Genomic DNA, 21,631 nt, shown 5'->3' with positions numbered 1-21,631 from the left:
TGCCTGAAGCTCTTCTGGATCAGGTGTGTGACAATATATTGTACTGAAATACACATGCGCCAGTCACTGGTCAAAAATTCAGTGAAGTGTTACCTATAGGAAAGCTTCTCAATGCAAATGCAGGCCTGTTACATTGGAGTCCCTTGGGCTGTACACAGCAGAACAGGTGCTCAATAAACCCCACTGCTTTTCTAGGCTGCTTTGAACTGCAAAGAAATACATTTTGAAACTGCAAAACCAGAGGGATTCATTAAGCACCTGCCATGTTGCAGTATGCTAAAATGGTGTGCTGCATATAGCCAAGAGGGTCACAGATTTGACAGGCTTACAATACGGGATATTAAATTTCATAGTCGACAAGGACAACATTCATGAGCACAAATCAACTTAAGAATGAACAGCAGTACAGCTCCTGTTACTGGTTTCCAGTAACTAGTGTGAATTCCAAGCAGCATAAAATGAGCTGCCGAAGGAGATAGATGAACAGTCCTTTTTAAGAATGCCAGCTAGATAGGCTGAAGATCCTGAATCTAAATTTCTAGAGTCTCCGAGAGGAGTCTCCTACCCCCTTCCTCCTGAGCAATAATGGGAATATCTCAAATGTAACAAATATCCAATATGGATTCCACTCCCATCTCAGAAGGAATACTTAAGCCATATCTTCAGGTGTTTGTTGCAGACACACTGTCAGGAACTGCATGGACACTGTTTTTGAACACCTGTGTCCATACTATTAGGTGTGTGCAAGATTTCTCATTTGTATATATATCGTACAGAATCATTACATGTAAGAACAAATGTACATGCCCTTAGTTTAAGAAATTAACAATTCATCTGACAGCATATATGCAAAGTGTTTGCACTACCACTGACATGTGACCTCGCTTAATTCAAAGTGACAGCAATCATGATACTACACACTACACTGTATACAATGATGTCACCCTATTTGGAGCAGATTTGTTAATCCATCTGAATCTGCTGTAGGTGAAACAGGCAGCAAGATAATTTCTGCTAATTTACCCATGTCCTGTAGTCCCTGTGCCACTTTACATTGTTCCAAAGCATCCCAAAACCCTCGGACCCTGCAACAGATTGTGTGCACGTTTGTGTCTGTGTGATTCTTTCCCTCCATATTTTATTGATGAAACTTTCTGACAGATCAAAAAACTTTCTGCCAGTAAAAGACAATTGCTAAAGATAACCCACAATATATCATCCTAAATAATACCATAAAAATAAATGTAATGATCACCACATTAATAAAAGTGCATTATTGCCAAGACCTTATGTCAGTCTGACTTTTTAGATTTTGTTAGAAACAGCCTACATATATGCCCAAATACTTTTCTTTTCAACAAATATAATTTTGTGATTACAAGTTGAATCTTCAGTTTGTTATGTGTACAATAATTCTGAGGAGAGCTGGGAGATTTGAATTTCTCTTCTCATCCAATGATTTATGTCAAACCAAATCAAAGATTTATTATAGTCATAAACCAGCAAAGAACTAATTATGTATACAAGGTCATTTCCAAACAAGGCAACCAATGTGAAAATTAGGGCAGGTATTAATGTGACAGATCGTTGCACAAAAACAATTTTTTTTAAAAAAAAATAGCTCACTTCTATCTCGCCTTCCAGCGGAATTACTCATTAGCTGTATCTATGAGATACTTTACTTGAAAGAGAAAAATATATACAGAGGTACAACTCTGGTGAGGCAACTTTCTGAATTAAGAGTTTCCTGGATCATAATAACAAACATAGTAATACTTTTTAAAAATTAGGAACATCTTCATGAAGTCATAGTTCATTCATTAATTACTTCCCTGCACAAATCCATCCCAGTCTTAAAGGCACTATGACAGTGCAAGTCTTATGGCCCAGCCCTAAACATGTTTGTTCAGAACTAAGCTTCATTAAATTCAGTAGTAGAAAGGGCTAAATCTAGTTGTCAGTTCCAAATGCAGTAGATCTGTTGTTCAATGGAAAGTGGTGGCTTACCAAGTTTGCATTGATATAGTGGGTCTACTCTAGTGGGAAAGAACAATTAGGATTTAGTTTACAATAATGATCCTTGAAATTGCAGCTTCAGATATGCAAGCAAACCGAAGCATCTCCATTTTAACTAAAAAGTTAAGTGAGGACTTTTGAAACAAAATATTTATAAGGATGCACTGTAAAATGAACAAGAAACAACTAGAGAGAATATACTATATTGTACTGCTATTAACAATATTTTTGTTTGCAAAGGTTCCTGAATAGTTTTCTTTTAACAATATTACAGTTCTTGCGCCTACTCTTCATGCAACACAGGAAGGAAAATTCATTTTGTAACTCTTTAAAATCATTCAAGTCTGAAATCAATCAATTCAGCATCACATTATAGTTATAAATTTAAGTGGTGAAACATGAAAGGCACTGAATAACAATTTCAAAGCAACAGGTGGGACTTTTAAAGGATGTTGTTAAGAATTCTGAGACTGCAAACATTACACATCCTTCAATGCACTTGTATCCATTCATGCAATACTGGGATGTCGATATCAAACGTAGTGGCATTCAATAATATTGTGAAGACATTAAAGTAATAATTTTTTAAAAAAATCATTTCATTTTAAATAAACAAGAAAATTTAGAAATTCTTTTGTGCAGTCTCCCTTCATGTAGAAATAATAACTGAAAGCAGCACTTGAACAGAAATTCATAAAATCTGGCTATGTTAACAATAGATACAGATTCCATCCTCAAATAAGAATAATAGATATTCTGGGGGTTTCTTTATTTATGTTGATATATTACTTTGTCATTATGCCAGTTGTATCCTGAAGGAAAGGAAATTAGACCCTTCCTTTAACTTAGACAGCATCCCTGAACTCTAACAGTAGTTGAAACAGAAAGTGGTGAAGCAATTTTTTACTGCAAGAACCTTTGAGCTAAGAGACTCTTAAAGTATTTCCCTGTGTGCTTCAAATGTTAGAATTCATTAAGTTGCTTTATTCCAAGACAAGATGATGATGACATTGACAATGATCATGGCAGTGCTGCTGGTGGTAACAACAATCAGAAATGCAACATGGATGCTTACCACAGTGTTGAAGCTTTATGGACTGCTCAAGTTCTTTCCCTAAATGTCTGGGATGTTCCTAGAGGTTTGTAAGAAATGCTTCAAATTAATCTATAGATCAACTTATCCAGTTAAAGAAACTTTTAGTAAAGCTATGAGATGGAGTCATATTTTCCTTACCTAACCAAAAATGCAACTGATATCCATGAGAGGCATTTGCTAGAAAGTATGCTTGATTAGCTATGGTTTGCAAGCCTCTTGGGTTTTGGAAAACATGGCATCTTTACTTGTGTCCAGCTACTTGTGTTCATCCAGCCAAACATTTTCATTTTTAACTTGGAGTATCACAGACCCCATTCCCCATCTCAGACTACTTTTGAAATACCCCTCAGGGTGCTTCCAGATAAGGCTTCCACTGCAGGCTTTTACCGAAGTTAGACAATGATGCCCATCATTTGTAACCTTTTCCACCACTTTGTCCATCTTGTTTTATTTCCAGATAATCCACTAAGGAGGGAAAGGTGCTAGCTGATAACATCTTTAGGGCGGTACTACTAGAAGCTGTTCTTCTGAGGGCACCTTCAGTTTCAAAACATAGAAGGGCTACTGATGCAAATACAAACTTCAGTAGGATTCCAGCGGGATTAGCTGAGTAGAATTTCAATCCTTGTATTTTCAATCTTGGCTTCAAATGACCAGAATGGTGAAAGGTGAACATTGAATGACAAAATATAGATGTTATTCCAATGGTGGGCTCAAGGAAAATGTGATCAATGCCAAAAATGGGAATGCAATTCCCTAAGAACCAAAGAAGCCATGCATAAAACGCTCCTGCATGCAAAAGACTTTACACTGGAATTACTCTCCCAATCTAAAATGATTTGAGACAGATATTTTCTCTCATCCTTACCTCTGATCAAACCAGTTTCATAAACTTTTGAAAAAATGCTAAAAATCTGCTTATCATCAGGGAGAGTCTGATGTATATACACACTATGAACAGCTATTCCTGTTTCAAAACAATTTTAGCTTGCTGTGGGAAAAAATAATTTCCAGCCTAGAACAGCACTACAGAAGAGCTGTTTGTGTGTCTGATAAGCAGTCAGTATGCAGGGCTGCTCTTGCATAGCGACACTAGTGTTCTTCAAAATTAAACTGTCAGAAATGTTAAGTTACTAAGGGGGAAAAAGGTAATGCTTCTACTAATGTAGAAGCCAAGAGTATACATTTTCTCTCCTATTATATTTTGTTCCACCATTTGACTGTTCCTTTCTCCCTCAAACTGCTTTGTGACAGGTCATCTAGTATACAGCATAGCACCACTAAAAATGAGAACAACACAATGGAAGAATTTTGCAAAAATAGAGGATTTACAGAAAATACTTGTAACTTAAATAAAAAAAAACTAAAGATGATGAGAGGCAAAACAAAACTTAAAAGCATCATGATAAGGACTTGGGGTTGCTGTCCCTTCTGTGTCTGGTACATTTTACCTGAAATCAGTAATGTTTTTAGTGACAGTGTTAAAAGTTAATTCTGCTCTGCAGCATTTTGTGCATTTGTTAAACTGGAATGTTGAATCTGTAATTTCTGCAACACCTTTCAGTTCTAAAGGGCAGCATAATTGAATCCTGATTCCTGATATTCTGTGGTGCCACAACTATGCATTAAGATTCTAACAGTGCGTGCCATCTACATACTTGTTGTCCTTTGGATTCCTTCATTTCAGTCCAGTGGTTTAGTTCCTCTTCTCCAGAACTGTTCAGACCTAAAGCAATCCAGCCTATCATTTCCTTTCGCTTCATGCTGCGTTTATTATACACAGATAATATGAGTGTAACGTCAGAAAGCTGAAACAGTGCCACTTGAAAAATAAAGGTCTCTTTAAAGACTGGATTTGGTTGTCCTCTTCGGATGGAAGTCTTGCATTTGGACATCTCCTGACCCATGGAATTCAGCAATGTCAGCTTAACAAATGTATCTATAAAATAAACAATATGATACATGAGATATCTTCCACAAAGAATGTCTTCAACCACAATACAGCAGAGTACCTTTCAAGGTTATGATGTATACCATACTGGATTTTGATTAATTGACTAAACTTAGTAATGTGACTACAAGGAGATAAATATTTGATTTCAATATTTGCTTAATTGAATTTATTATTTTTTATCAAGTAGCCTTAAAAGGTATACGTCATAATCCTTCTAACCCATTGCCCCCTGTTTATTTGCATCAAGCAGACAAGTGTAGCATTAACACTTAGCAAGCCACAACTGGCCACAACACTGTAAAGCAGATCAGAGTTTTCTGATAATGTAAACAAGAGGCATAAAAACTGAAATAAAAATAAACAAAGTGCAAGTTAAAAAAATGGGAGTGGAGTGCAGTGATACATCATGGGAACTCATGATGAAATGTTTGCTGAAAGAACAGATCTCTGCATGGATGTGGTCTGCATTCAATTTAGATTCGTGAACATTTAAAATGCCAAGTTATAAAAATGAATTGAAAAGTTGATGTTAACTCATCTGAGTAAAGTTTTTCATGCTGCCTACTTTTTGTATAAATATGTGTAATATGTAGAACAATATATTAGTAGAGCATCATTGTTTTATAATGCTTTTAGGAAGTGCTGTAACAATGCTTAAAATATTAACACGTAATCCAAAATCCTCTGTCACTGAAGAAGAGAGACATCTCTGTCTCTGTGAAGTTTTGCATATGCACTGGAGCCATTGGGTCATGACCATAAATTAATTAACCCATTATTGCAGAGCTTTTAATTTTTCCTGAGAAAATACAATTATACTTACACCTTCCAGCATGTTAGTATTGGGGTATATGCTTTATTAAGAAACAGGCTTCTCTGTCTCCTCACCCATTTGATATCTGGATGAAGTTGGAATATTTTTAAAGCCAGAAGACTATAATAAAATTGTATGTCCAAGCATCTGTCCCATTTTTCTTTTACAGATCTTTGAAATACCATCATCCATAGGCAGAGATTAGATATATCTCCATTATAAGAGTAAGATCATTAATGTAAATTGTCAGGAACCGGCATGGTGGAGGGTGGTGGAGCACTTTGCTGCTGGCAACTTTCTTTTGCATGAAAAAGACAACATCCAATTAGTCTCTACAGGAACTCACCTCGTATTATATAAACCTGTCCACCTATCAAGTGTTTTAGACAACAGAACAGTCCGTCTGACAACAGGGGGTGGAAAGCAGTAAAAGAAATAATGACCAGATGTCAATAGTTGGGTGAGAGAGGATCAAAGGTTAAAGTTTAAGAGGAAATACTATTCACCAGAAGTGGAAGAAAACAAAACCTTAGCAAATCAGTTTAGAGAAAGGGACTGAACAAAAGGATTGACAGGTACAATTTAATGAAATGAATTTTGTAAGGTCACTGTGTAATCTTTCACGCAAAAATTACACTGTTTAAGTAATGAGATATCTTAAGTTATATTGGGTTTAAAACAGAGGACATAAACATTTATGCAAAAAAGCCAGGCTACAAAATTAGAACTCATAGAATCGTCTTGGACCTTTCTCTTTTTCATGCAAACTCCAGCTCTTTGAGTAAGGGTCAATTCAATGACCTCAGACAAGAGGAGGCCAATGGAATTACAATGGGTTAAGTGGTCACTGAATTGCACCCTGTGTACATTACAAACAACACAATGAATGCTAATTGGATTAAAAATGAATTTGGTTGACAAATTGTTCTTGGCCAAACTAAAGGTCAAGTGCTACTTTACTGGATCATTCATTTAAGAGAAAACGTTCCACTAATGTGCAAGATCATTTGATCAAAGCTTAAAGGCCCTATCCAAAGCTCCACAGCTTCTTCGGTGCATTCATAGCTCTTCAAGAGCACAGTTTTCCTACTCAAACAGCATTATCAGGGTGGCACTAAGTACAGAATGAGAATCTGTGCCCTGTCCTGCCCTGAACAGTCATAACAGAATTGTGTATGCAAGGAGGCACTAGATCCAAATATAAGATTCCCTGAAATATAATATGGATCCATCCCAAATGAAATTGTGGGGCAGATAAACAGGACAGAACAAGAACCTCTTGTTCTTACGTTTTCCAAGAGTGCTAAAATAGGTGTGTGTCTGTGTTAAAAAAAACCTTGTAACAACCTAGATTACTTTGGTTTGAAAAAGGACATTTGAAATTAAAGATCTACTTGCTTAGTCCACAGGTCTGTATGTACTCAGATGCACACAGAGAACATCTGCATGCATGGACTACCTGGTTCATTTCAACTCAGTATGAGCAGAGATGTGTACATGGTGCTTCAATTTCCATTCCAATGAATTAGGTAGTTGCTCTGCATATTCTGGAGTACAGTAGTTTATTTTTGGTTTTGGAAAAGTTTTTTCTAAACATTTATCAGTGTGTATAGGGAGGTGTACGTATTTAAAAGGTGGAGGCTTCCAGGAAAGGTAATATCTGAGGGTACTTGAAGGAGCAGCTTTCACTATATATGCCAGCCAAAGGATTGAAGTCTTCTTGTGGGGAGCTTCACTTTGTCCCACCAATAAGGTTAATATATCACGTGAGGACATGGAGAGGACCTTCTCAGCTCTGGCACCACGATTGTGGAAAGTTCTCCTTTTGGAGGCCTGACTAGCACTCAGGCCAGCTTTGTTATGCCCCACTTTTTAAAAATTAGCTGCTCACTTTAGGACCTAGTTGTTTCATTCCAAAATATTTATGCACATGATTTTAAACTGTTTTAACCTTCTTAACCAGTTTTTAACTTGCCAACTTGCTTAATATGTTTTTTTTTTGTCTCTTTAAATTATTTTTATTGTTTTAAATTGTTTTACTCTGTTAATACTGATTTTACTTGTATCCCACCCTTATATCTTATAGGGTGGCATAAAATATAATCATTCACTTCATTTTAGCCAGAAAAAAGGGGCATTTTGGAGAGTTTGAAGAGGAGACGGGCCACAGTAAACAGCCCTGGTGCATACTCCTGTGAGTTTTTGTAACTGACAACTGTAGCTGTAGACACTAGTTAGCTGTATTTCTTTAGCTGTAAATTCAATTTACTTGAATTGAGGACATTTTGAAACTTTAAGAAATTGTCTTGTGTGGTTGTGGTTAAAAGACTAGGATGTGTATCCCCAAAAGTGTTTCTAAGGGTGAAACATAATTCTGTGGTTTGTGTTCTTAAATAACCAATTCAAGAAAAGGAAAGGTGATTTTCATCAGGACTGCACCATAGGGCAAGGGAGGTTTCATTTTTCCTTCCCCAACCACAATACTGTTAGACACTCTACCTTACTCTCCAATTAGCTCTAGCACCAAAGGGAGACTTTTTTCTAAGAATAACTGCAGCATGAGGCCTGGTGGCCTCTTTGATGGGATTACATCTGAGGAAGGAAGAATCAGACATCTCCTCTCCAAATATTATGGTTAAAATGAAAATTAGGCTGCCCTATGCCTAGGATTAGTTAATGTTTGCCTGCCTGCTAACCACAGAGTAAAAGTAACAGTTTGACCCTCAGCCACAAATGACCAATAAAATTATTGATGAACATGAAACATCTATGTGTCAGACTTGAGCATAGCTTCTAGGTTAGACCTAGAGGTTGAGCTCAGGAAAGGAACAGCTGCTGAAAGTGGCAGCTCTGTGCTAGGTTCTAAACAAAGGATGGGCAAATGCACCCTGCAGGCTGTGTGCACCCCATTTTTGTGGTCTCTCAAGCCTCAACCAGTCCCCTAGTGTTTTTTTAAAATCAGCATGATTTTCGGGCAATTTTTTGCCTCAAATCCATGCAGAAAGCCTTCCAAATGCATGAAAACAGGCAAAAATACCTCCACCCATCCCTTCAAACACACTAGTGCTTGTACTACTGCCAAATATATTTGTTTTCTTCTGTAGTCCCTCTCAAAATGGTGATAGGAAGTTTCGTGCTTGTCACCGTTTTGAGATGGAGTGCGGTGGAAAACAATGGTACTTAGTTATTATAGGATATTGTAGCCTAGGGGCCTGGGAGCAAATGGCCCCTGCTCCAAATAGTTGCCAATGCCAGTTCTAAAACATGTTTCATGGCATGTAGGTAATCATTACATGTGGAACATACTCCCTTGGGGGGGGGGTAACAAAGTGACATTGCAAATGTGTGGTATATACTCCTGTATAAGACTAGAAAGATTATTTAAAAAATTGAACCAAAAAAACTAGGTCAACTTATCCATGAGGCAATCTAAGTACTATACTTTAACTCATATAAAAGAGGAACCAATCCCTGGTGAAGGGCAAGAGTATAATCTCTTCTAGAAGTACTGACCTCCTCTCAACTCCATCCAGCTTTTAGAGTAAGCACAAACAGTATGCCTGTTGGAATTACAAACAATTATGCCTGCTGTGAATCGCCTTGGGTCCCTTTCTGCCAGAAAGGAGGCATAGAAATAAATAAATAAATACATAAATGTTGTAAGTTTTTTGGCACTGTTTTCCATTCCTGCATCCTTTAGATCCTTTGTTACATGTCCCCAAGTTTTTCCCTCAACTTCTCCATGAGTTGTATGAAAGGCTGACTTATAATCGAGCATATACAATGCCTAAATCAGTGATGGCAAACATTTTAGAGACTGAGTGCCCAAACTGCAACCCAAAACCCACTTATTTATCGCAAAGTGCCATGTCCCTCTGACTTCCTAGTAACAAACTCTGGTGAACTCTGAGCTAAGGTGATGGCGTGTGTGCCCACAGAGAGGGCTCTGAGTGCCACTTATGGCACTCGTGCCATAGGTTCACCACCACTGGCCTAAATATTACATGGCAACAGTGCCTATTAAGTATCAAGCTTAGTTTCTCGTCTAGCTTCCTCAAAGTCCAAGTACTCCTGTGAATTTTTGTAACCTTTCTAAACCAGACTATATAGATGTAGCTCCCATGGAATAAATTTCAGTGCTACCATCATGTTCATCTGATCCATGAATCTGTTTCAATAATCTAACCCCTACAAGTCCACAAAGACATGTTTATCTCCATCTAAGGCCATCTTTTTATTTGATTATAATTTCTGAAACACTTACACAAAAATGCACAGAGCACCATATACTTGATACCCGACATCAAGAATAATTATTTTTATACCACCACTGGGAATATCAAATCTAAATTATACATGTCGATCTCACTTAAACTCTCACACACTTAGAAACTCTTATATGAATATCCTTAAAGCAGTATCAACACATTTACATAAACATTCAGTGGTACAGACTTTTAAAATACATTAGAACTTTTTATACTGGCTCTGTGGTATGAGGCATTAATAGTTTAGTAATTAATCATTAAGATAAAGGCAATTTATTAGTCAGTCAGTCATGAAAAATTAAAAAGGAACTTGTCAAATCACAACTGATATTTTGAATTTTAGATTTCTGCCGTTTCCCCAATGACTGGAAATATAAAACATGAAACAGATTAGCTGATGATTGCACTATTTCGGTTTGACTGGGTAAGACTAAATGATAGGATTGAAGTCCCCACCAGTGAAATCCCCCCAAGTGCAGAAGTATTAGGATAAAAAAATGTATTCCACTCACTGGGTGGTCTATTTGCTGCCAAGTTTTTGAAGTGGCTGCCTTTTATCACTTCTGCTGCTAGTCTTCCAGTTGTGGCATTATAAAGCAGTCCAACGAGGATTTCTGGAGCTGAGCCATGTGCCAGAGACTGACAAGAGGAGGTACTTTCACTGCAGGACATTTCTGACATGCTCATTTGGGAGTCACAGCCCTGGAAGAAAAAGCAAAGCGTTGGCAAGCATTTGAAGCAACCACAATACTGAAGAATTCCATCCTTCATATTTATTCCACTAGCTGTGGATTCTAACTTGATCTTACAGGCACATGACAGCTTAATGACAATTAAAAACAAGGGAGGAAGAAGCAAAAAGAAACAATGCATAAAATGCTGGGTGGGGGGAACCCTTCAGCATTCAGACATTAAGCGCAACCCAACATTTTCTATGCCAGCATTCTTTAGCTTTCATCACTACCCCCATACGTTTGCAGTGCCATCACCACTGATATTGATAAATAGCCAACTGCCTGGGGCTGATAGGAATTGTAATCTAGAACCCACATAAATAGCATCACACTAGGGGAGCCTGTCCTATGCCAATCTATTCAGCTTCATGAACAAAAATATTGCTGGAAACTGCTCAGATTTCCCTCTTTGGATGGAATTGCATATAAGAGGCAGTAGGATAGGGTGAGAAAACACTCAGCACAGTGATATCAGGATATATGGTAACCTATTCCTGTATGGGACCTAATGACACTTATTGTTAAAGATATCTAATGTGCCTTTGCATTTAACATCTCGGATCCTGCATACTCAGGATGTGGATTCCTTGACTGAGTCTATCCACCTGTAAGATAGTCTTCCTCTTTTATTACTGCCTGCAACTTCACCAAGTGTTATTGTTTCTAATGAGCCATGTCATCTTGTGATATGGCCAAAGTACAATAGCTTCAATTTGGACATTTTGGCTTCTGGGGAGAATTCAGGCTTGATTTGACATAGGGCCGATTTGTTGCTCATTTTGACAGTCCATCATATCCACAGAACTTCTGTCTCTTCATCATTCTCTCCTAATGACTTTGCTAATTATTTCGAGATTTCCACTATTCCCTCTGAGATAGTCCTCCCCCGATTCTTCTTCTGCTCTTAATCTTCTATCGCCCTCGCCTAACAAATTTTCTGTGTTTCCTCCTGCCTCTTTGGATGAACTATCTACACTTCTGAACTCTTCCAAACCTGCAACCTGTTTTCTTGATCCAATTCCTACTCGTCTTCTAATCTCTATAGCTCCCTCCTTTCTGCCCTCGCTTCTCCATATCTTCAATCTCTCTCTCTCTACAGGCTCCATCCCTTCGGACTTCAAACATGCTCTCATTTCCCCAATTCTGAAAAAACCTTCTCTTGACCCCTCCTCTTTGTCTAGCTATTGTCCGATTTCTCTTCTTCCCTTTCTTTCTAAGGTTTTGGAACGGGTTGTTTATTCACGCTGTCTTGAGTTTCTTGAAGCCAACTCCATCCTCGATCCCTTTCAGTCTGGTTTCCGCCAAAGGCATTCCACAGAGACAGCTCTCACTAAGATTTCGAATGACCTTTTACAGGCCAAGGCTAATGGCCTTTACTCTGTACTCATCCTTCTTGATTTGTCTGCTGCCTTTGACACTGTTGATCACTGTCTTCTAGTTGATATACTCTCTGACCTTGGGTTCTCAGACTCTGTTCTCGACTGGTTTAGATCTTACTTGTCTGGCAGATCTTTTGCAGTAGTTGCAGGGGGCCAGACTTCTTCTCCTGTTCCCTTATCTGTTGGAGTCCCCCAGGGCTCTGTTCTGGGTCCCTTTCTGTTTTCTCTCTACACACTGTCCTTAGGAAAACTCTTTAGCTCTCTTGGCTTTTCCTACCATCTGTATGCCGATGACACCCAGCTGTATCTTTCCACCCCTGACCTTTCTCCAAGGCTTGAACAGCAAGTTTCATCTTGCCTCACAGCTGTCTCACAGTGGATGTGCCATTGGCGTTTGAAGCTCAACATGTCCAAGACAGAGCTTCTTGTCTTTCCTCCTAAGCCCACCCTTCAACACTCCTTTTCTGTCTCTGTGGACAACATTTCTATTCAACCAGTCCAACAAGCCCGCAGTCTTGGTTTTCTCTGTCGTGTATCCCTCAGATCCAGACCACAGCCAAGGCTTGTAGATTCTTTTTGTACAATATTGCCAAAATCCGACCATATCTCTCCGCCTCCACTGCCAAGATCCTGGTCCATGCCCTAGTGATCTCACGACTTGATTACTGTAACATCCTCCTGGCTGGGCTTCCTCTTTCTCACCCCGTCCTTTAACCTCTGTCCAGCATTCAGCTGCATGCATTATCACTTCCACTCACCGCTCTGACCATATCTCTCCTGTGTTGGCTTCCCTTCACTGGCTCCCCCTCCCTTTCCGCATTCAGTATAAGCTCCTGCTGTCGACATTTAAAGCGCTCCATGGACTGGCCCCTCCTTACTTATCAGACCTTCTTTCTCCTCACCTTCCCACCAGGGCCCTCCGTTCTTGTAGTCAAGGTCTGCTGTCTCAGCCCAGGATTTCCTCTGCCCCATCCCGGATTCGCCCCTTTTCACTTGCTGCCCCTCACTCCTGGAACCTTCTTCGCCCACAAGCAAGAGCCATCACTTCTTTAACCAGCTTCAAAACGGAGTTGAAAACCATCCTGTTCAGAGAAGCCTTCCCAGGCATTGCATAATTGTCACTTGCTTTTTGTTGTTCTTTTGTTGTCTGTTTTATCGAATCATTTCCTGTATTGCTATGTATTTTATATGTATTCATCCTACTTGAGAGTATGTATTTTCCCTGGAAAATGATTAACCATCCATTATGAAGCCAAGCTCTCCCTCCAGTCCATCTGCCTTGGTCCAGGCCTTGGAGGTAGAGAAGAACTGCTGGACCTCTTACCCTTTCCCTCCACCACTCCCTTCTCCTTCTGTGTCATGTCTTTTTAGATTGTAAGGCCGAGGGCAGGGAACCATCTAACTAAAAAGATTGCATGTACAGCGCTGTGTAAATTTACAGCGCTTCATAAATAAAGGTTAATAATAATAATAATAATAATAATAATAATAATAAGTGTTAGTAGACAATCTACTCTATGGGCAGTCAATTCCAGGCCATAACAGCATTGATCATCTGTGAAGCAAAGAGATATTTGGGGGCAGAATCTTATGAATTAAATAACGAATAAAACTGAAGCAAAACTTCATTCTTTTAAAACTGCTGAATGTTTAACTTTTTCAAGTCAATAACATGCTATGATTAATCCAATTCTTGGATGTCCTCAGTCCCACAACTGCAAACAAGGTTTTCTCAACTCTGTTTAGAGAAGTGAACTGAGACAAGGTGTGACTCCAATCAGTAGGATGCAACAAAGCAAGGCTAAAAACAACCCCGATTTAAGGTATCGGGGATCTGCACATCACTACTATATGGTTGGGAGTCCCTTTAGTTGTCCAGGTTGCAGTCATACCTAATGGAGAGAATTCAGAGAACAATGTTCTCAGATTAAACAACTCTTATTGTTCTGAGCAATCTCTTTATTTCAGTTTCACCCCACCCAGCAGATGTTCCTGACATTTGTGGAAGTCCACTAACTGTATTCCAGCTTCACAGTGAGGACCCTTTGAAATCTGCAGCGATCAGGGGTTTTAGTTTTTAATTGTTGTTTTTATGCTTGATATTGTGTTTTTAATATGTTATACTGTTTAATACTGTCTTAAGGGGGGGAGGGATAAAGTGTTTTTAATTGTTGTATTTCATATTTTACTGTTGTCAACCGCCCGGATTGGTTTCCCATAGGGCGGTATACAAATAATATTATTATTATTATTATTATTATTATTATTATTATTATTATTATCTTGCAAAACTGGACCACTGACAGGAGGGCTAAGGATAAACCTGTCTGTTTCTTTGGTTTCTCCTTAGCTACTGGAAAATACACCCAGGTTCCAGTTAAATTTTTTTCCTATTTCAGTGTGAGTCTAGAAGCAACCACTGCCTTCTCAACCTACTCTGTTACTGGAGGATGTATGACAAGCATTTGTTCTTCTGTGCTGACAAGAGAGACTACAGGTAGTGACTCCAAACAGAGTGGCAACAGTATCCTTGAGACCTGATCATTTTTGGAGTCTTCTGGAGCTGTAAGGACTTTCTTCCTTTTAAGCTTGTTAGCACAGGGCTTCCTGGTGCCTTGGAACATTCACTTTTTAAAAATCAATTGGGTAAGAAGGGTAAGACAGCTCTTTATAGTATGTATAGTGTATAGTATTATAGTATGTAGATATTCTGGAAAGGGCAGAAGCAAGTGAGAATCTATGGTGTACACATAAACGTCTTTTAGCTCCACTCTCATTGATTGCAATATAGAGTGTTCTCTGTCAGATTTTTCATGCCTTGTAATGCTTGTTGCAGTTCCTACATCCAGCCACCCTGCCTCCTCAAACATACCAGGGTTTTGGCCCTAGTTTGTTGCTGGTTGACCCATTATCCTCAATCTGGATGTTTTCTTTCAACAATTTTTCTCTCCCTTGTCACATTTCTCTCCTGTCACCTCCACTATGAACCTAATAAAGGTAAAGGTAGTCCCTTGACATGAATGTCTAGTTGTAACCGACTATGGGGTGGTGCTCATCTCCGTTTCTAAGCCAAAGAGCCAGCATTGTCCAAAGACTGCTCTGGTGATCATGTGGTCAGCATGACTGCACTGAACGCTGTTACCTTCCCACTTAAGTGGTACCTATCTATCTACTTGCATTTGCATGCTTTCAAACTGCTAGGGTGGCAGAAGCAGGGATTAGTGACCCCATCATGCAGAACTCAGGCCTCGAACTGCCAACCTTCTGATCTTCTGATCATCAGAATTGGCCTCTTAACCCCTAAGCCACCACATCCCTTATGAACCTAATACCTCCCCTGTACTCTCCATTAACTCAATACCTCCCCTGGTATCCACTGTACTAGTATCCCTGTCTATTCAACTTGATTTTTTAAAAGGGAGATTTGTATACTCAGTGCTGAAGTGAGATCAGGTTGTACCCCTTTAACACGACAACTCTAAAAAGAAGAGTGAAAAAAGAAACATTCAGTCTTGTAACTGGAAATGTAATGATGGAAGTTAGCAAGAAACCCCAGTGGCAAAGGTTACATCCCCATTCGAAACATTACCAGTGGGAATCTCTACAAATATAAAGGGAGGAACCAGTACTATGGATACAGACATGTGATATTCACAACAGCCTGTAATGGAAACTCTAATACAGACAAGAAAAACCCCACCCTGCAGTGGGAATAAAGAGTTGCAGTTAGTACCTGAAATTCATGATATAAACACTCTGACAAGAAAAGATGTACAGATACTCAGAAAAAAATTAATAAATTAATTTCTGCTCAGCAATGGAAACCTAGTGGATGACCTTGGGAAAGACATACTCTCAGCCTCAGAAAACCATAAATTGGAAACAACTTGAAGGCACACAACAACAACAAGTTATAACTCCTGCCAAATCCTGAGGCTTTTGGCCAATTTGGAAAAGCCCACTCTTTTTTGTAGGGCTGTAGTCCTATATTCACTTATTCAGGAACAAGTTACAGGGAACTCAGTGGGACTCATCTCTGAATGGATAAGTATAGGATTGCACTGCAAAACACTTTGTTGTTATGTGCCTTCAAGTTATTTCTAACATGGCGACTCTAAGGTGACCCTCTCATGGCGTTTTCTCGACAAATTTGTTCAGAGGAGGTTTGCCATTGCCCTTCCTTGAGGCTGAGAGCATGTGATTTGCCCAAGGTCACCCGGTGGGTTTCAAGGCAAAATACGTTGTTTAAAAATATATATAGTTCAAACAACGTCTGAAAGGCCTTTTCCCACAATTTCTTTTCAGACTCAAAAGAGTAAACTGGTAGATGCACTATTTAAAAAACTTTCTTTCATAAGAAGAAAGAGAAAGAAAAATAGTTGAAGTAAAATCAAATTAAAAATGTAATTCCTTTATTGACTATAATCAAGAGATTAAAAACTTTTTTTAAAAAAAATACACACCGCCTTAATTTAGTACCACAGAGTCTATAAAGTTACATCAAATTTCCTTCCTGAAACTGTAAATGATATTGAAAATATATGCACAGCAAATTATTCTAAGAACAAAAGTATCACTCTATTCACAGATCAGCTTTGTTCCCAAACTTTAGCTATAGTAAATAATATACGCGCAAACTGAAATGACAAAACAAAATTGATATATTCTGCCAAAGCAGTGCTCCAGCTTCCTCAATAGGCATTCAGTGAGGTAAGAATGGGACTCTAGAGTCATTTTCTTCATTTGAGACTTGATATGCATTGTCTTCATAAATCTTCTAATAAAAATGAGGGAAAATGAGATGATAAATTATTTAATTCACCTGGAATGTGCATTACAATTATCACCTAGATACCCATTGTATAATCTCCATTAGTGTCTTAACAGTGCTGCGTGTAAAACAATTTTCACCTTGTGCCTACAGACTGAAAAAAGTATTAATGGAAAACTTTTGAAATCCAAAGGGATCTAAATCCAGATATCACAATCCAGCACAGAGCTCAGTACATCTAAGCCCACAGAAACCTCTGACTTGAAGCAGTTGATGCACATCTGGATTGTATTCTTAACAAAATGACAGCCATCTCATGGGTTTTTGGCAACCTTTGTAGAATAACTATTAGGGCTATATAAAAGGCATTACAATTACTATTTTTGTGGAAACCTAGTTTTTGGTGGTATAAAGAAAGCATTTTACCAATAAGTAATAGGTAAAGTTTTACCTACAAATCATATAATATTCTGAAAGGAGATGTGCTCATTCATTTATCTAAATTTCTTGAGTCACACAGAAGTTGTTCTCCTGCTTCTCTGCAAAGGCATTCACAAACAGTGTGGTTTAGTTTCACCTGTTCTTCACATTACTGGCCACAAAAAAAGTATGATGTTGGAACCAGAGTTTACTTCTGCTCCTGGCATAGTTCCACCTGGGCAGGCCTTCTAACTGTACTGCAAAGACATTGCAAATGACCATTTTTCTGATCCCCCTCCTACAACCTATAGTATCCTGGAACTTCAAGACAGAGGGAAGAACGGTTGAAAACTGCATCCTCTTTGTATCACAAACCTTCTGTATATGGAAGAGGTTTGTGGGGGTCAAAGTCCAGATCTAACCCACAGTTGATAAGTAAGTAAGTAAGTAGTAGAATAATAAGATTTACTGGCGAAAATTGTTATTAGAATAAATCCCTATGAGCCAATGGAAATTTGATACAATCAATGGAGCTATCCATCAATGGATTGATATGGCTCAATTCTATTAGGACTTGCAAATGGATTTAGGCCATCATTTCCTTAAAGAAATGATTTGCCAGAAAGATAATGATTGTGGATAAGTCAATCACAGAGTTCACCCTTAATTTTATTTCCCTTCCCTCCCTCTCTTCCTTTTTTCTTTTCCTTCTTTCCAACAGAGTAAAGCCACCTGCTTTTTTCAGACAACATATGAGATTCCTCAGAATCTCTGATACAATGAAAAGTTAAAGAGTTCTGCCCTTTTACATCAGGCATGAGGTTCAAGCGATTTCCTGAATATTTTCATTAGATATCTTTTAATGCTTTATAACATCAGCATAGTGAGTGATAAGAAACTGAACCATCTTACTCAGCCACAAGAAAATTCTATACAATGAGCTTTTGTTAAATGCTGCTGTTATTGTAAGAAAATCTGACTTACCGTATATACTCGTGTATAGGTCAACCTCGTGAATAAGTCAAGAGTAGGTTTTAGGGACAAAAATCTGGATTTTAATATGACCTGTGGATACATCGAGGGTAAAACTGAAGGGCATGTAACCAAGGATGTAAAGGATGTCCTGCTCATTCTTCTTGCGTCTTGCCTCCAGAGATAACTGGGCTGGGAAATGGCTTGGGGAGGAAACATTTGCTCTTCTTGCATCTTCCCAGTCCAGCTGCCCCCTCTGGCAGCAACCGGGCTGGGAAGAGGCTCAGGGAGAGAACGCTCCCTCGTCCTGCCATTTTATTACCATACTGACTTGTGTATAAGTGGACCTAGGTTTTTTGGGGTCAATTTTGTAGTTTAAATTTTTCGACTTATAGATGAGTATAGATGGTAATATATGACTTTACCTATTTTACTCTTCACTAAGCAATAACAGTAACAGTATTGTTCCTGAGAGCTGCATGCCAAACGTATTAGAAAATATTTTGGCAGAAATCATACATCATGCTTGGAAGGTGTAAATTTACACTCAGTGAGTTATACAATAGTTATGCTACATCATCTTTCTAATGAGCAGCAGCACTGTGCAACCAACTGCATACATTTCTTGCTTATTGGGAGGTTATACGATGGAGAATGTACAGTGCTTATTTTTACAATACTAGTGAATGTACAGTGGGCCATTAGTATCTGCTGGGGTTTGGTTCCAGGACCCCCTGTGAATTACAAAATCTGTGGATGTTCAAGTCCCATTAAACATAATGGATAGTAAAATGGTGTCCGACCTATAAAATGGCAAAATAAAGGTTTGCTTTATAGAATTCATACATTTTTTGAATATTTTCATGCTGTGGAATCCGTAGATAAGGAATCAGTGGATGCAGAGGGTCGACTGTAGCACAGCGGAGCCAGTGAGGAATGCACCATCCATGAAAATGCAACTACAAGGCTTGAATTCTATTGGTTAATTCCAACTAGAGTAGACCCACTAAATCAGTTGCTGAATAGTGAGTCAACATATACATAATCCAATTGTTTAAATAGTTCTACCCTAGATGGATTTGATCCCTTTTGCTATAGCTGGATTTGTCTAACTCTAATTATACAACTGTGAATGAATATACCCATTGCACATGGCCAAAAAGTACAACCACATGTATAAGGGAACCTACATATGCGTATGACACAACAAGGAGTCTAGCATAGGAATTTTCCCACCAGACTGATGAATGAATACCTTTGACTTCACATTTTTCAAGACTCTTTTTTCTTAAAAGCAGTATATTGTACTAACCCATTGTAATAAAAAATACAGTATGGGGGGGAAGCGTAAGCTCAAACCCCATTGGTTGCAATGGGGAAGCACTTCCGCATTCGGAGCGGCATGGCACATGCGCCATTCATCCCCTGACAGCTTAACCTTCCGCGCAAGGTTAAAGCCGCATATGGTGCATCCGTGTATGGCATGGGCGCGCTGTATTTAGGTCTGGCTTTATCTTGAATGTACAGTTAAAACCCAATAGCTTCACAAAGGACCTACTGTTGGCAGACATGAAAAGGAGCAAAATTGGTTCACTGATTGCAGTTGTATTATTATTATTATTATCCTTGCAAGTGTGCCTCAGGTGTATTCTGATGAATATCTCTAGTTCAATTTATTATTACATCACTGAGGACCAGAGGTAGTTTTCCCAAGTGCATCTGAAAATGCAAAAACTGGGAAGAGTTCAATGGATTCCATGGAAGAAACAAGAGATACGTTTCAAGATGCTGACAGGATGGTTGTTTTATTGGTAGAAAAGCCTGATATATTTCAGCCTATAAATATTCTTAAGGCCTTCTTCAGAGAGTTATATAAAATAATAAAAGGATAACACAAGATATAAAAAGCCTTAAGCTTCTGTTCATGTTCTTTATTTGTCCAGTAAATGATCTGAAAATTTGAGAGCTCTAATGTTTGCTTCCAAGTAGGTGTGTACAGCTAAAAGAAATTTACAAATGCAATAATGATTTTATTCAATTAGAGAGTATGTAGGTACATGTTGTTCCTTTATGATTTTGTATCACCCACGAAAAAGGCCTTGATACTACACATAGGTTGAAACAAATCAGTCTTATCTATGAGTTTTTTGAATATTGTTAAACCAACCACATCTTAAGAAATGCTGCATTATAGCAAAGAGTAGTAAAGAATAGCAATTCACAGATAATATTTTTAGAAAGTACTAAGAAGATTTGCTTTACAAGTTGGTTGCTAAAAATCAAGATCTACTGTTCATACAGTGAATAGATGAAACTGGAATCAGAAACAAATTAATTAGTTTTGACCTACAGTACTATTCCACCCAATTGAAGCTATAATCCTATATATATATGGAACTTACTTCTGAGTCGGCACACAAGGATTGTACAGAAAGTCATTTCATGTCACCTGCTTGCTAAAATTTGTCAGAATTATCTATTTTTGCTTTTGTAATAATTAAACCAATTTAAAGAGAAAAGCTATGAACAGGAGATAATTTGAATTTTCTACAGACCTTCTGACAACTAAGGGCAGGAAAACTATAACAAAGTCAAGAATTATAGTGGTAATCATGAAGCTAAAGTCATGATTACCAGTAGTTGAGACTCAAACACCAACAAACAGGATAAATAGCTAAAACTTTAAGGAGTGATTATATGTCTATACATATACTGTGTGAAACAAAAAGGAATCAAGACAGAAAACTAAATTCAATAGGGATGTTATTCTTCACTAAATTTCTTCTCAAAGGTAACAACAAGTAATTTCAACAATTTCCTTTCCACTGCAAGAAAGTTTTCAAAAGCCATGCAAATTATTTGCAAATGCTATTGGCAATTCGAGACTTACCCTGTGCAAAATTTGCTTGTGGTTGTTTTGTGCAGAAGACAGTATTTTCTGCATGGACAATAAGATTTCAATGTAGAACTATTAATTCTGGTGCACAAAATGTTGCTTTATGTGCCGAAAAAAGCTGTGAGTGGGAATTTGTTCTTCATAAAATTTGCATGTGATTAATTTGCACAGAAAACAGCATTTTCTATGTGAGAAATAATATTTCAAAGCAGAAATAGGAGATCCTGTGCAGAAAATGCAGTTCTCTATGCAAATCAAGCATGTGCTAACTTTATGCAGAATAAATCCCCAATTATAGTTTTCTTTTGTGC

General features: G+C 38.2%; 1 protein-coding gene across 15 annotated transcripts in view; it reads right to left on the bottom strand.

Moving 5' to 3' along the window:
• Nucleotides 1-2,109: 2,109 nt before the first annotated feature.
• Nucleotides 2,110-21,631, bottom strand: part of SYT14 (synaptotagmin 14) — a 106,506-nt gene continuing 86,984 nt past the window's right edge. For 4 of the 15 annotated variants that reach the window (XM_089529243.1, XM_089529242.1, XM_089529234.1 and 1 more), the window contains 3 exons: nt 10,661-10,850; nt 9,394-9,465; nt 2,122-5,051 (listed from right to left, as the gene is read on the bottom strand). In XM_089529243.1, coding sequence (XP_089385369.1) covers nt 4,738-5,051; nt 9,394-9,465; nt 10,661-10,850 — 576 coding nt within the window. In that variant the 3' untranslated portion in view covers nt 2,122-4,737. Of the gene's footprint in view, nt 5,052-6,226; nt 6,284-9,393; nt 9,466-10,660; nt 10,851-21,631 lie in introns of all 15 variants that reach the window. The other 11 variants (XM_089529235.1, XM_089529236.1, XM_089529238.1 and 8 more) reach the window with 8 other exon arrangements.

Source organism: Sceloporus occidentalis, unplaced genomic scaffold (assembly GCF_023333645.1).
Source record: "Sceloporus occidentalis isolate IW3139 unplaced genomic scaffold, rSceOcc1.0.p SCAF_6, whole genome shotgun sequence".
In the NCBI taxonomy this organism is placed as follows: Eukaryota; Metazoa; Chordata; class Lepidosauria; order Squamata; family Phrynosomatidae; genus Sceloporus; species Sceloporus occidentalis.
The sequence above is the reverse complement of the archived record's forward strand: the minus strand, read 5'-3'. Positions and strand labels throughout refer to the sequence as shown.